We start from the raw sequence: 13,269 nt of genomic DNA, 5'->3' as shown, positions 1-13,269 counted from the left end.
CTCAAATGCCTACAGTCAACTGTATGTTGCTTAATGAGCTATTTTTTGATCCAGTTCCAGAATATATTCTGGAAAACATATTCAGGCACCATTTGCTTTGCTAGGGTAACCAGAATGCTTGTGGCATCTCCCCCCTCCTTCTACAACTTAAAAACACATTTTCTATCCTCATGTGCAATGCTTATTCTCAGTCTTGCTTTATTACCGGTATTACTGGCAGAGAAATGCATACTATTTTTATAATTTGCCTGAAATGAGAATCACATTTGTCCTACTCTGCTTGATGGCAGATAAACATGTAAGCACTTGTGACACTAATATCACTTTGTTTTCTGTGGAGATAAACTACCTCAACTCGTGCTCATCTTTACCATCTATTTCTAATGCTAGCTACAGCAAATGCTCTGAGAAGAGCTACACTTTATCGAGCCTTTTCTTTCGTCTGGCTAGCATCCAACTGCGTTGCTGTAACTTGATGTGGATCTTCTGTCTACAACTACTTATGCTTGGGCACAAGTAAAGGAGGCAGGTGTTTCAACTTAAATCCTGCAGGTCCTGTGAGCTGAGTAATTTAACCTTATAAGTAAACAAACATGTCTTCCAAATAAAGAAAACCAAAACACCTCCTGCTTTTCACACGTACTTGGAAGTAAAAAAAAAAAAAAAAAAAAAAAAAAAAATCCCAACATTTTTGATTTCTTTATTTCTGGTCCCCTTTTGATGGCCCAAAATACTGTTACAAATATCAGCTTCTTGACTTGCCACCCATAGTAAACCATTCACAAGAGTTTAATACTAGAATTTTGTTACCACATTCTGTTTTTCACATCTGACTCTCAAACAACTCTATTCCTTTGCTACCTATCCTTTCCTCATCTCCTATTCCCCATAATACAAACTTACCAGCTATTCCTCTTTCTAATTGCTTGACTTGGCCCATAGTGCCATAGCGTGACACTTTTCAGAAAGTCTCATTCCTGGTCAACAGATCAATTTTAACTTCTTTTAAACCCTGTCAAAAAAGTACATTTTTCCACAGAACGAACCTATTCTTATTTGTGAAAGCAACACTGTTAACTTTTTACACTTTAAATCAGATATTAAAATCAACAACTTCTGTTTTTCCTTCACTCACCATTTATTTTTTGCCAAGATGCACTACACACTTCAGTAAATTTCACTGAAGTGAAATAAAGATGATTCTAACTCAGGATACAGAATGTTTGAACTCTACATGTTAAAACTGCTCTAAAAAGAAGGAATTTGAAACATTCACACTTTTTAGCCTGTCTTCTGATGACTCAAGTCATTACGTCTTTGACTTACATAGCACATTTAGACAATAAATACTAATATTTTTCACAAAACAGAATAACAATAATAAAAAATAAATAACCATAAAATTGCCCCAGGGAAGGATTTGTTGAGGTCCTTCCGAGTCCAACTCTCACTACGCTACAAAAAGCAGAAAAAGAAAAACTGAGACTACTTTTATTTTTATCCTTTAACAAATGTGCCAATTTGCAGACTGTTTCTTTCTTGCTGCGGTAGCAACAATAAATCTCTCTCAAATCTATTGGGCTACTAATGCTATCGATCTTTCAACTTCTAGGCTGTTCCAGGCTGCTGCTGCACTCACAACTGCAGCAAGAGAAGAAAGATTCAGGCTTCTGCCGGTGAAGCGGTAGGAGGCAAAAAAAAGGGGCAATCCTGTAGTACCAAACAACTTGTCAGAAAAACTGGAAGGGAAAACCATGATAGCATCAGCCTCAGCCTGATGATAGCATCAGCCTCAGTTCACTATTCCTTGAATGTTTCATTTAGCTAATCTAACAGCTGACCACCTCCAAACCCGGTATTTCATTGCCTGTGGCCAGATGTTCCCATCGCTTTTTGAAGGAGAACGGGCTCTAAGCTAACGACCCAGTGATGTGGTGTAAGAAAGTCAACTGGCAGAAAACTACTCCTTCAAAACAAAGTGAGTAATTATCTGCTGATGCAAGTTTAGGAGCAGAAGGAAGCTGGCTCTGTCAGGAGCAGGTAGTCAGTGGACGACACGGACTATACTGCCAAGTTGCATCATTATATACCAATCCTTACTGCTTTGGTTCTTCAGTTTATTGGTAAGTTACATTTCCAGACCAACCATTACTTAAGGTATGTACTTACTATATGGCAGCAGACAACAAGCTCTCCGCCTCTCCCTGAAATTTTAGCTTATCTTTTAAGAGTTAATACTGTTAAATTCCATCAATAAAATTTTGTTACAGCCTCACAAACAAAAAGAACTGTTCTTCTAAGTCTACAGACCTTGGTCTGACAGCCCAAACAATCCACTATAGATCAAATGAAAACGCTTTGCTCTCTTGTGTAAGCATCGGCCTGAATTAGCCTTCTCACCAGTTGCAGCGAGCACTAGCAAGACATGTCAGCTGCAACCACAAGCTGTTCACTAATAAGTCATAGTGCTTTTGTTCACTGGAGAATGCTTAATGAGATCTAAAATGTTACATCATATAACCCTCTATGCAACACAGTTCAACTTCATGACATGCTTACTGTAAAAAAAAAAAAAAATTCCACTTTTTATAGTATTCTTTCCTTGCATATTTTAAATGAAAATGTGTATTATGTGCTACTTCATGATACAAAGCAACCAAATTCATTGAAAAACATTGGCTTATGCCAACGAGAATTTAAACATTCTAATATACAACCTTATATGCATGTACTTACTGTACCATTTTAGTATCAAATACCATGTGGAGTTTTTTCTGAAGGTTGCCTTATCAAATTTCAGTGCATTTTTGTCAAATGACAGAGTCAGCGCAGTTGAAGCCAACTGGATCCTCTACAGAATTATGACATACAACAAGACTACTAGGGGCAAAAGCAAATAGAAAAAAACCCAACCCCAAATCAAAGAATATATTTATAGAGAATTTTGTTGTTTTGTTACAGCCCTGTAGATCTCCAAGGTCTTGAAGTAAAACACCAGTATACACATCCATCAAAAGAAACCTACAGCATCCTTGCAGCATGCTATTTTAACACCTTTATAAATAAGCCTCGATTACTGTAACCAAAAAGACTATTTTAACAGCTGGGATGAGTTATCTATACCAGTTTTCCTTATATGCATATAAACCCATCATCATTCCCCCACTCAACTGACAGGTGTAACTACAATTTCATTGTGATGCAGAAAGTGCTTTTTTTTTCTGCCTTCTGCAGAATGGTTTACACCTGAATACTACATTTTTCCTGTTGTTGTTATTATTATTTTACTGAAAACGTTAAATCACAATTAATCAATTACTATTCTGTTAAATTTAAGGAAAGGGCCAAAGAACGTTTTCTTCTGTTAGAAGCAATAATGAAAATACAATCTTAAGATCCACCTATGAAGGATCACTGCTACCTCTCACTCCATAAATCCACGCTGGTTTTCAGCCAGTCTATTGAAATGCTACACAATTTAAGAAAGCATCAATTTTGAGCACTGAATCAGGTGGCTTTTTATATTTGGGACAGAAATAACCCAAAATATGGAATTCGTTCACCAATGAAATCAAGAGGGTTTTTGCAATATGCTAATCAAATCAAGTACACAAAGTATTTTCAGGGATTTTATCATGAGATTGAGTCCACAGGCTATTTCAGACCCAGAAGAAATACCAATGACCACAGATACTACACGTTCCCTGCCCCCTCCCCAACATAAACATAGTTTGTCAGATTTGTGTTGAAATGCTACGAAAAGACAAGGAGCCAAGTGTAATCAGTGAAATATTGATACTATTAAGAATCCTAAGGTTTAATCTCTATTTTGGGACTAGGAGTCACATTTTCCCAGCACATCCACTATCATCAATCAAGAAAGCAAGGACTTTACTGCCAGTAGTTCAAGAAAGTTACCACAAATATGCTATCACAGTACCTATGGCCACTCAAACAAAAATGTATAATAAATTTTTTAAAAGCACAGAAACCAGAATTGCAAACAGATAGCTTTGCTTTTATTTACTTTAGCACAATGAAAAACTTACGAAAAGAAATCTTCTAAGTATCTTTTCAATAATATTTGTAACAATTAGTATTTTTGAACCCACAAAATTAGAATTATAGGTCAATAGGATTTTTTCATGTAAGCAGTCAAAAATACGAATTCTGAAGAATTTCTTCTTCAAAATACTTTTAACAAGAATTTTAATTTCATGGATATGCTGCTTAGACTACCGACTAGCTGAATAAAAACTGCTCTTTCATTCTTTTTTCAAAAAAACACAGGCAGTTTTTTATTTACTTCATATCTCCCAGCAGTTTTAAGGTGAAAGGCTGAAACTGTTCGGCACAAATACAGTACTCAGAAACTGCATTCCACGAGCTTCTATTCAGAACCAATGAAACCAAACCAAACCAAACCAAGTGTGACATAAAACAGTTTTGAAAAATCTGAGAAAGGAGAAATGAAACTCAAATGTGAGATATTACTTTCTTTTCATCAAGTGTGTAAACACACAGGAAATTTGTGACAAATTATGCCAGAAATACTTCAAAATTATTTTTGGGTGTTTTCTTTGGTTTGTTATTATTTTATTGCATCTCAGAGAGCTTGTAAGGAAGTGAACTTAGAGAGTATAAGGAAGAATAAGAAAAATAATAACCATAAAAAGATCATGTCTGATTTTGTTTGTCTGCCTAAATTATCACCTAACAAGATACTGCTCTGTGGCATTAGCCTGAACATAAACCCTGCTGAAATCCAGGGTTTGACTCAGTGGTAGGTGCTGGGCAGTAACAGATGCTAATAAAGCAAGCTCTGCCTCATTTACTACTACACCTTCCTGATTTTTAAAATAGATTTCTGTATGTTTTCATCAGTTTCTGTAACAGAGTAGTAGGAGAAACTGCCCAAAAGAAAAAGGTAGCATAAGTTTATCAGCTTACAAGAAGAATGAGGTAGAGGGGAAAGGAACCAGAAAAAATACCATGAGAAACAAAACAGAACATATCACTGCAAAAATGCAAACTTGGACCCTTAAAACAGTTCTGTGTAATGTTAATTACTAACACGAACCATTCACATCAACACAAAGCTGCAAGTACCAAAGGGAAAGTCCCATGAAGAAACTGGCTAATTCAAAATAAACCAACTTCTTGAATACAGAAACTAGAAATCTGACCTTCCTGGACAGGACAGTGAGGCTGGAGTGCAGGGTATGAAACTGCACACAAGTACTGACTTCTCATCTGCTGCATTCCAGTGATTACTAGAGATGTGTTTTGTAGATGGCTGAACACATCCCATATGATGGCAGACTACTCTTAAATGGAACTGAAAAGGAAAACCAAGTTATGAAAAAGCAAAACCAAAAAAGCAGATATTCCATCCTTATAGAAAGGGTACTGCCTAGTGCAGTAACTTTTCTAAGGGAAGTAGCATTTGCAAGTGGAATGCAAGAACTTTAGTATCAGGATTACAAAGGTTCCTAACAGAAGGGCAAAAAAGCATCAATTGCTGATAACAGACAGTTACTCCTAGAAAATCTAGTAAAAGGCAGGTTAAAGAAGTCTGTTATCCAAGCTGAAATTATTTTTCTTGTTGGACTGTCAGTTTTCTTCTGTAGAAGGAATGAAAGTCTGCTAATCAAATAGATCAAAAGGAGGTCCATCAGTTTCGTCAAAACCATACTAGTGATTTAGAACATGCACTTGTGTTTTTAGAAGAGGGATTTCGGAAACATCAAGTTTCATGTGAACTTGAAAGCAGGAGTTTACAAAAATAACAGCACGTTTTCTAGCATAACCTTGCAAAAGGTTGAGACAGCTGCCAAGCATGACTGAATGGAGATAATACAGTAACCACTGAAAATCAAAAAAAGTCCTGATTGTATTCAGCTTCAATTTTTTTCTGTCTAGTACTGAAATCTTCTGGTAGGTGACCAGATGCTTATATTCACAGAAGAGATGATCAGAAGAAAAACTACGCATTCTCAGGAGGTGCAGAGAAGGAAATTAGACAAAATCCAGTAAATAAGGCAGAAAGAGTTATACGGCTGCCAAGCACAGAAGGAAGGGGGAAGGAAGAACCTTTGCTCAGAGAAGGCACTGTGTAGTAATGCCTGCTGGGCATCCAAGGGAGCCTCTTGAGTGGCAAGAGTTGTAGGGCTGAATGCTCAGGCTGTCTTCGATACAGTGCTTCCTGCTTCCAAAACTCATGACAGGAGAAAATACTGTACTGCCCCTGACCAAAAGCCTGGGTCAGTACTGCCATCCAGTCTGCTGTTCAAGAATTCAAACAATTGAACAGAGCCAAGAGTGCCCTATTTGCACATGTGAATGGGGACCTACAAACCACATTCTAATCTGAAGCCTACAAACAGAAAATCTTAGCACTACATCAGTTGAAACATCAATTAATTTTGTGGGTTTTTCTCTGGAGAAGGTACATTTGCCCAGCTGGACCAACAGCAGATTGAGTTACTCAAGCTATATCAAGACCCCGGAACCAGTCACACCCCTGGTAAAGGGTGGAGCTCACCAAAAAACTATTTCTCATCTACATTCTTTCTTTTGGAAGGTGACCAGTACAATGCACACATAACTACAGGATCACTTCATAGCCTTTGTATTATCTCTCTGTTCAGCTAAAAGCACTAACCCTGCAGCTAACCCTCCCAGGGGAGAATTATACCCTATAGCAGTGTGGTAGGAGCAGCCTGATCTGGAACACACTCCTGTCACTAATGTGACAGTTGGATGGATAAGAACTGTTTCTCAGGATAAAATATCTGGGAAACAGGCTGGTGAACAGTGGGTTATGGCCCTCCTCCAGTTCACATGCGAAGACAGCTTACAGACCTTGGACTTCTGGGAAAGGGAAACAGATGTTTCAATTTGCACAGACTGTATCTCCTTATTTTTTATCCACCACAGTTCTTAATGAAGCATCCACTATCCAGCGCACGGGCACAGGGCCCCTAGTGAACACTTATGGCTTGAAACATGAATTTATATTAATGCATTACTGCCCATGTCGTCTTTTCCAGCAAATCAAAGTGAAAATGCTTTAAGCTGTAACTCCATGATCTGGAGAAGTGTTTCTCATTACATGATAGAAAGCACCTATGCTTAAAATACAGACACGCATGTATTCATTCTTAGGCTGTACTGCTTCTAGCACTTGAAAAAAATGATTCCATACATCTGTTTTGATAAACAGTTTTACTGATTTATTAAGTAATCATTAATATTAGCATGAGATTAGTAGACATTTTAATTAAAACCTAACAGCTGTTTGAAGCCAAATTCCTCACACAATAGATGCTCGCACCTACTGTCAGCATGGTTCCTGAATGAGGGGAAGGAAGGATTTAAGGAAAAAAAAAAAAAAAAAAAAAAAAAAAGGCAACTGCTTTATGGACCATTTGTAGCCTGTGGATTACAGGCAAAATAAACTTTATCTAGGCAACACAATGAGATTCTGGTATGTTCTCTTTGTTTTCTAAGCACACGATAACAATGAACAATCATTTAAAAAAAAAAGAAAAATCTAGTCCCAAAACTGCAGTGTTATCTGATTCAGAAGCAAATGCGTATCAGCTCCCTGTCTGTAACAGTCATGCTGGCCTAAATTTTACGTCATTTGGGGGGGATGACAGATTGAAAGCTGGTATCCTCGTGGCTGCTACTGTGGATGGAAAGTTTTCACCCCACCAGATTTTTCACTGCGGAGCAGGATTCTTTCTCATTGCAGTATCACCACTTCATATCTAAAATGCTTCATATTTAGGTTACATTGCAGTATGATGACTTCCTATCTAAACCAGGTCAACTTAAGGTTATGAAATTTCAGCTTCCTATTGCTATGGAGATTCTGCTACAACACACATATTTTCTAGTTACATCTCCATTGTCTAGTTTGCACTTCTCTATCTTCCAGGATATCTCTATATGAAACTTTTAGAAAGATCAGGTTCTCTTTCCCAACAAAATCTTTCATATACTCCAGACAAGAGAATCTCTCTGTTCTTTGACAACATTACAGTTCTGGTTGTAGCTCTGAATTATTTAACGATTACAGAGAAAGCAGCTTTATTATATGATTCACTGCAGTGGGGATGGACACTAAGAATCAAAATGTGTATTCTAATGTACAAAACATCCCAGGAATACTAATACTCAGTACTGGTAATTAGCACTTTGATTACAGTACGCATGTTTTTAGCAAGCATTTTTAAAAAATTGGTTGTTTTTGATGGGCTGCTAATTTTCAGGATTCTAGAGAAGTTCAAGCTGAGCATGAAAAATTTGGTTATATACACAAAGTTCTTACAAGTAAAAAGGATTATTCCAAGGTTTCAGCTTTACCTGATTAGTTACCTTCAAAACAAATCAGGACTTCTGTCAATTCAGCAGAGATAAACAAACATATATAACCAAGAAATTATGTACAAAAAAATCTTACAAATACCATGAATATCGGCCAAACTAAACACAAAAAAGGATACAGTCATAGTGTGACAGGCACATTCATCTTAATGTGGAGGAATGAGGAATATTGCTTTATTGAGTTTATCCAACTTTGTATATTTAATCAAATACATTCTACAATGGATTTCAAGTGTGACTAATGACTTCAGCAGACTACAGCAAAAACATACTATCACACACATACTAATTTACTCCAACCTGTATGTATAGCATACAGCTATAACTCATCCTAAATGACTATAAAGGGAATATGGCCTCAGGCTAGCCAATGATGTCTAGAGATGACAGATCACCACAAACCAGCAAAATAAAAAAGAAATAATAGAAGCTTACTTCACAACAAAGATTGTTTCTTTATCTAATCAAATTACTACTATTGAACCAGCCAGCTCCATGGCACAAATCACCCAAGGCATGCAGGCAAGATTTGGTACAAGAGGAAACCTTTATTTGGTTCCCTCAAAGGCCAAGGAAGCAAGCAATCCCATTCCACGAACAGCAAAACCAGTAAAATCTAGTTTTCTATGGATGTACGTCTTGAGACTCACCTCATATGTGGATATTGTGGTGTTTAATAAAGGCTGCAACTTTCCTAGCAGTGGATGCATTAGCAATCTCTCCCAATGCAGAGCTTTTTTCATAGAAATTAACAGAAAATTAGCATCTGAGATTTCTATCCATCTGTCAAAACTGACAGAGAATGACCCATGGGAAAAATAGGAGGGGGGAATGGCAGATGATGTAATCACTTAAGGCCTTTTCACTTAGGAAAAGAGAAAGCCGACTGAAAAGATTATGATTAGAAAGGTATTTTAACCAAAGCTACAAAGATTGTTATAGTTTTTTCCTCTGGAATGCACAAACAGGTAAAACCCCCACCTACTCTGCTACAAAGCAATTCTAAGAAACTTAAGTCAACCAAAAGTATCTCTCAATGACAGCATTCTTAGAATGCAGAAGTGAGAGTGTTTGCAGACATTAGCTTGAAACCTTATTGGAAAAGTCACCATATCAATACTGAAGCCATTTGGGGGAAATGTTACAATTCTCACGGAATATACATGAATAGCTGCCAAAAAAATTAGCGCTCTTGTTGACTGAGCCAGTCAATGAAGAAATAATGTTAATTTCAACAATCAGAAACAAGCAATTGGAATTTGGAGAAAAATGAGAAAATTAGCATTGGATAAACAAAACTTAAGTAAAAGCTTCCCAAAGCCTCTTAAACAGTAATATTAGAATTGTTTCACAATTAGTGAGGTCAATGAAAAGATGCTTTTATTTGACACCTTCTGAAAAATTACACAGGAATTTCCTGAACTGTAATGACTATTCCTGAGTTCTTTTGTAATTTCTTTTAGAGTTTCTTGAATCCTAATCTAAAAGAGAATCCTTTAATGGTTCTTAGCCCTCTCTGGAAGACTCAACACATTTCCATTTCAGTTTGTTAATTTCTATCATTAATTTCCTTATTTCTTTCCTGTTCTAAACGCACATTTCAAAATGCAGAGGAAACAGACAATGAAAAAAAAGCAAATAATCCTTTTAAATAATTTCCTTGACTTTTAGTTTCTCCAGCATACATTCTGATGTGCAAGTTTTCACAATGACTTATTTTTTTCTTAATTTAAGCATCTTCCATAAATCAATACACCCACCTTAGTTCTCCTAAGTAAATGGTTTAACATTAGATCAAACCTGAGATTAACATACAAATTTAGGAATTTGAAGACAAAACCCCTCAGGTGCAAGAAACGATATAAATAATTAATACAGCTAATTCACAAGTTCTTGGAATCATATCAACTTTACATGCTTGGAGTCTTGGAATTCCAAGCATAACGGAACGCCTCACAAATAAAAAATTTTTGGCACATACACCCTACTGTAACTTATCCAGATCTGTTTCCCCAATCCTGTATTTGATATCAGGCTTTGAATGAAGATTTAAAATCTTACAAACTATGCATATTGGTATGTATGTTATAAAGCAGCAACTACAAAATTTTATATGCTTCTGTAACAAAGGCGTCATTGTAACTGTAACTTTTATACACTCAAGAAACAGGGAAGTGTTCTGTTTTTCTTTGCCAAGGGAAATGACAACAAAGCAAGCACAAGGGTGGCTAGTATTCATAATGAGACTCATAAATAAAGGAAATTATGTGCGCAGTTATTCATAAGGTACTTTTCCTCCTTTTGTTTACCATCCTGTAAAGTTCCGTTCATTAAAAAACAGGAAGAGAGGGAAAGGCTGAAGCAGTCAGGACCATCGCTGCTGTAGCATTAGTTTTACAAAGATCAGAAAACAGTCTTAAGTAAAAAAAAGTCTAAACAGCGTATCTTCTTGAATACACTCAGTGAATTGCACAGAACGTGACAGAAAGATACTCAAATGCTACACTTAACAAATTCTTCCCAAAAATCCAAGTTGCAAAACATATTCAGATTTTCGAAATTAACAGTTCATAAACAATGCAAGATAACCATCTGATTTCTGTGTGACAAATGGAGACACAAATTTAACTCATATTAAAATAATGCGCTCTGCACAAAATATATGTCAGAATGGTTACAGTTAATTGAGAAGACAACCAGTTATAACAAACAATTAAAGCAACCCCCAACTCTCTTGTCAATTTAAATGATACTTATATGAAAAGTAAATTACCTCCATTGAGATTCGTCTGTGTATCCGGTTTCTGAGACAAACACCTGTGGGAGACTGAACTTCATCAGATGACGTTCCAGAAGCTTGGTCACTTTCACCATCTGACCCCATTTTCAGATTTTCATGAACAATATCTTAAAAATAATCCAAAGAATTGAAAGCAGTTAATCAGTATTCCACCAAACATCTCTCATACAGATGGAAAAGAACTGTATCATTACTGTGCATTGGGTTATATGGCAGAGTCAAAGATTCATCCCAGTTATGGTAGTCTTGATATACTTTTTATGGCTCAGGAATCACAAAATGAACAGGATTACTTTATAGGACTTCTAGACAAACTTTATCATTATTTTTCTTATTTGGTTTGCAGCAGAACTCAATTTTCAAAAAAACCAGACAGACAGTCCAATCCCAATTTTAATTACTATAAGCCACCTTTCCCTCACGGCTTCAGTTCCCCAACTCCCTCACTACCTCTTCTCTTTTAGCTGCTCTTGGATATAAAATATTACTGAGAATATTTAACATTTTCAAATCAGACTACCTGATGTTAGCAACCTAAATGTATCTTCAGAAAGCTTAAAAAAACCTAGAGGTATAGGTATTATTTTCAGAAATGCCAAATATGGAAACTTCAGATAGAAAAACCACTGGTGTGGAGGAAGGGGATGGATTCTGACTGTCTAAATAGAGGCCCACAGGGTACAAGCGGATTCAGCAGAAGACCTGATATTTAGGAGCAATGAAGTGAAATTTGTGACCTTATGGAGGAATTTAGGTAACAGACTACCTGAGTTATATGATGTTGCAGGATCGTCACGTCAACTGAAATTGGTACTTTTAACACAATCCTGTATATTCATCCACACAAAAAAGTTTATGTATATACACATACATTACTTTTAAGCACCACAGGATCTTCCAGACTTTGGAAGACAAACACCGTAATGAATGAAGAGAAGATCAAGGTGGTGTCATTAATAGCATAAAGAGCCAAATGACTTGCAAAAGGACACACAATGGGAAATTGGTCATACAAGCAATTCACTATGAGTAATGCTCCATCATCACCTCTGAAATATTTGAACTCCAAATTACTACAGAGATTAAATACTTATACATATAAAGGAGGTGCTTCAAAGACACCAATTTCCCTGCCCTCTCCTGATCCTTGGTGTTAAGCATTATCTTGTACAGGGTAAAAGAGAACCTGAGGAACAAGTAAAAATCTCAGAACTCTACCCCTAAAAAATGCTAGTATTAGCAAAACACACAGACCTCAATTCAGCCTTACCACCAACATACCTGAAAATATTTAACATTTGCACAGCAATATAGCAATTAAAAAACCAAAAGAGAAAATGCAAGTTTTATCGCTATCAACAAGCAAGAAGGCTGGATTTTCTAGAAAAAAAAAACCCTTTAGGCCAATGTGTGGTTATCAGCACATCTTCCAAAATGTTTGTCTAGTTTGGCTCACATAGAATCATGTAGACTTCAAAGGATCAAATTCTTCCTCAGTACAAAGAATTTCCTTTTACAGAAAACAGAATGGATATAAAAAGATTAACTTGTAAGGTATTGGCACCACATATTTTAACTCAAAGTACTGTAATTAAACGCACAAACTAAGCATGTATCTCATGCACAAAGCAAATTTTCCAGCAGCAATGCGGATCTAAATTGGATTTTGATTAAAAATCCACATTGCATCAGAATTTTCCCTGCAAGTCATGCTCAGATTTGGACTGAATGAGAAAAAAAATAAGCTGCCCTCCTCGCATAATAAGAAGCAATCTTCTGGTTTCAAACAAGGTAAATACTCATCAGTGCTTCTAAAGGCCTGGTAGTTTGAACCAGAGGAAAAGATTTTCAGAAAGTGGTCCCTAAAGATCAGCCTTAACTTCAAGCTAAACAGACAAAACGTGACTCTTTTTTCCCAAATCTCTAAGAAGTCTCTCTTACTCTCTGTAATGACTCGATAGCTGTCTTTTTAAAAATCTCTAACAAACTGTAGGAAATTATTTTTAGTAATATAGGAGCATTATTGAAAACACTATGTGCAGCAAAGCTGTTATGCCAGCATTGCTGTATCTGGT

General features: G+C 36.4%; 1 protein-coding gene across 2 annotated transcripts in view; it reads right to left on the bottom strand.

Annotated features, from left to right (window-relative positions):
* The window catches only part of CDK17 (cyclin dependent kinase 17), a 98,009-nt gene that overhangs the window by 23,874 nt on the left and 60,866 nt on the right, over positions 1-13,269 (bottom strand). For both annotated transcript variants that reach the window (XM_050891065.1, XM_050891073.1), the window contains one exon: positions 11,168-11,301. In XM_050891065.1, the coding sequence (XP_050747022.1) occupies positions 11,168-11,301 (134 nt within the window). The remainder of the gene's footprint in view (positions 1-11,167; positions 11,302-13,269) is intronic.

The sequence above is a fragment of the Gymnogyps californianus genome, chromosome 1, assembly GCF_018139145.2.
Source record: "Gymnogyps californianus isolate 813 chromosome 1, ASM1813914v2, whole genome shotgun sequence".
NCBI lineage: Eukaryota > Metazoa > Chordata > Aves > Accipitriformes > Cathartidae > Gymnogyps > Gymnogyps californianus.
This window is presented reverse-complemented; position numbering and strand designations above follow the sequence as displayed.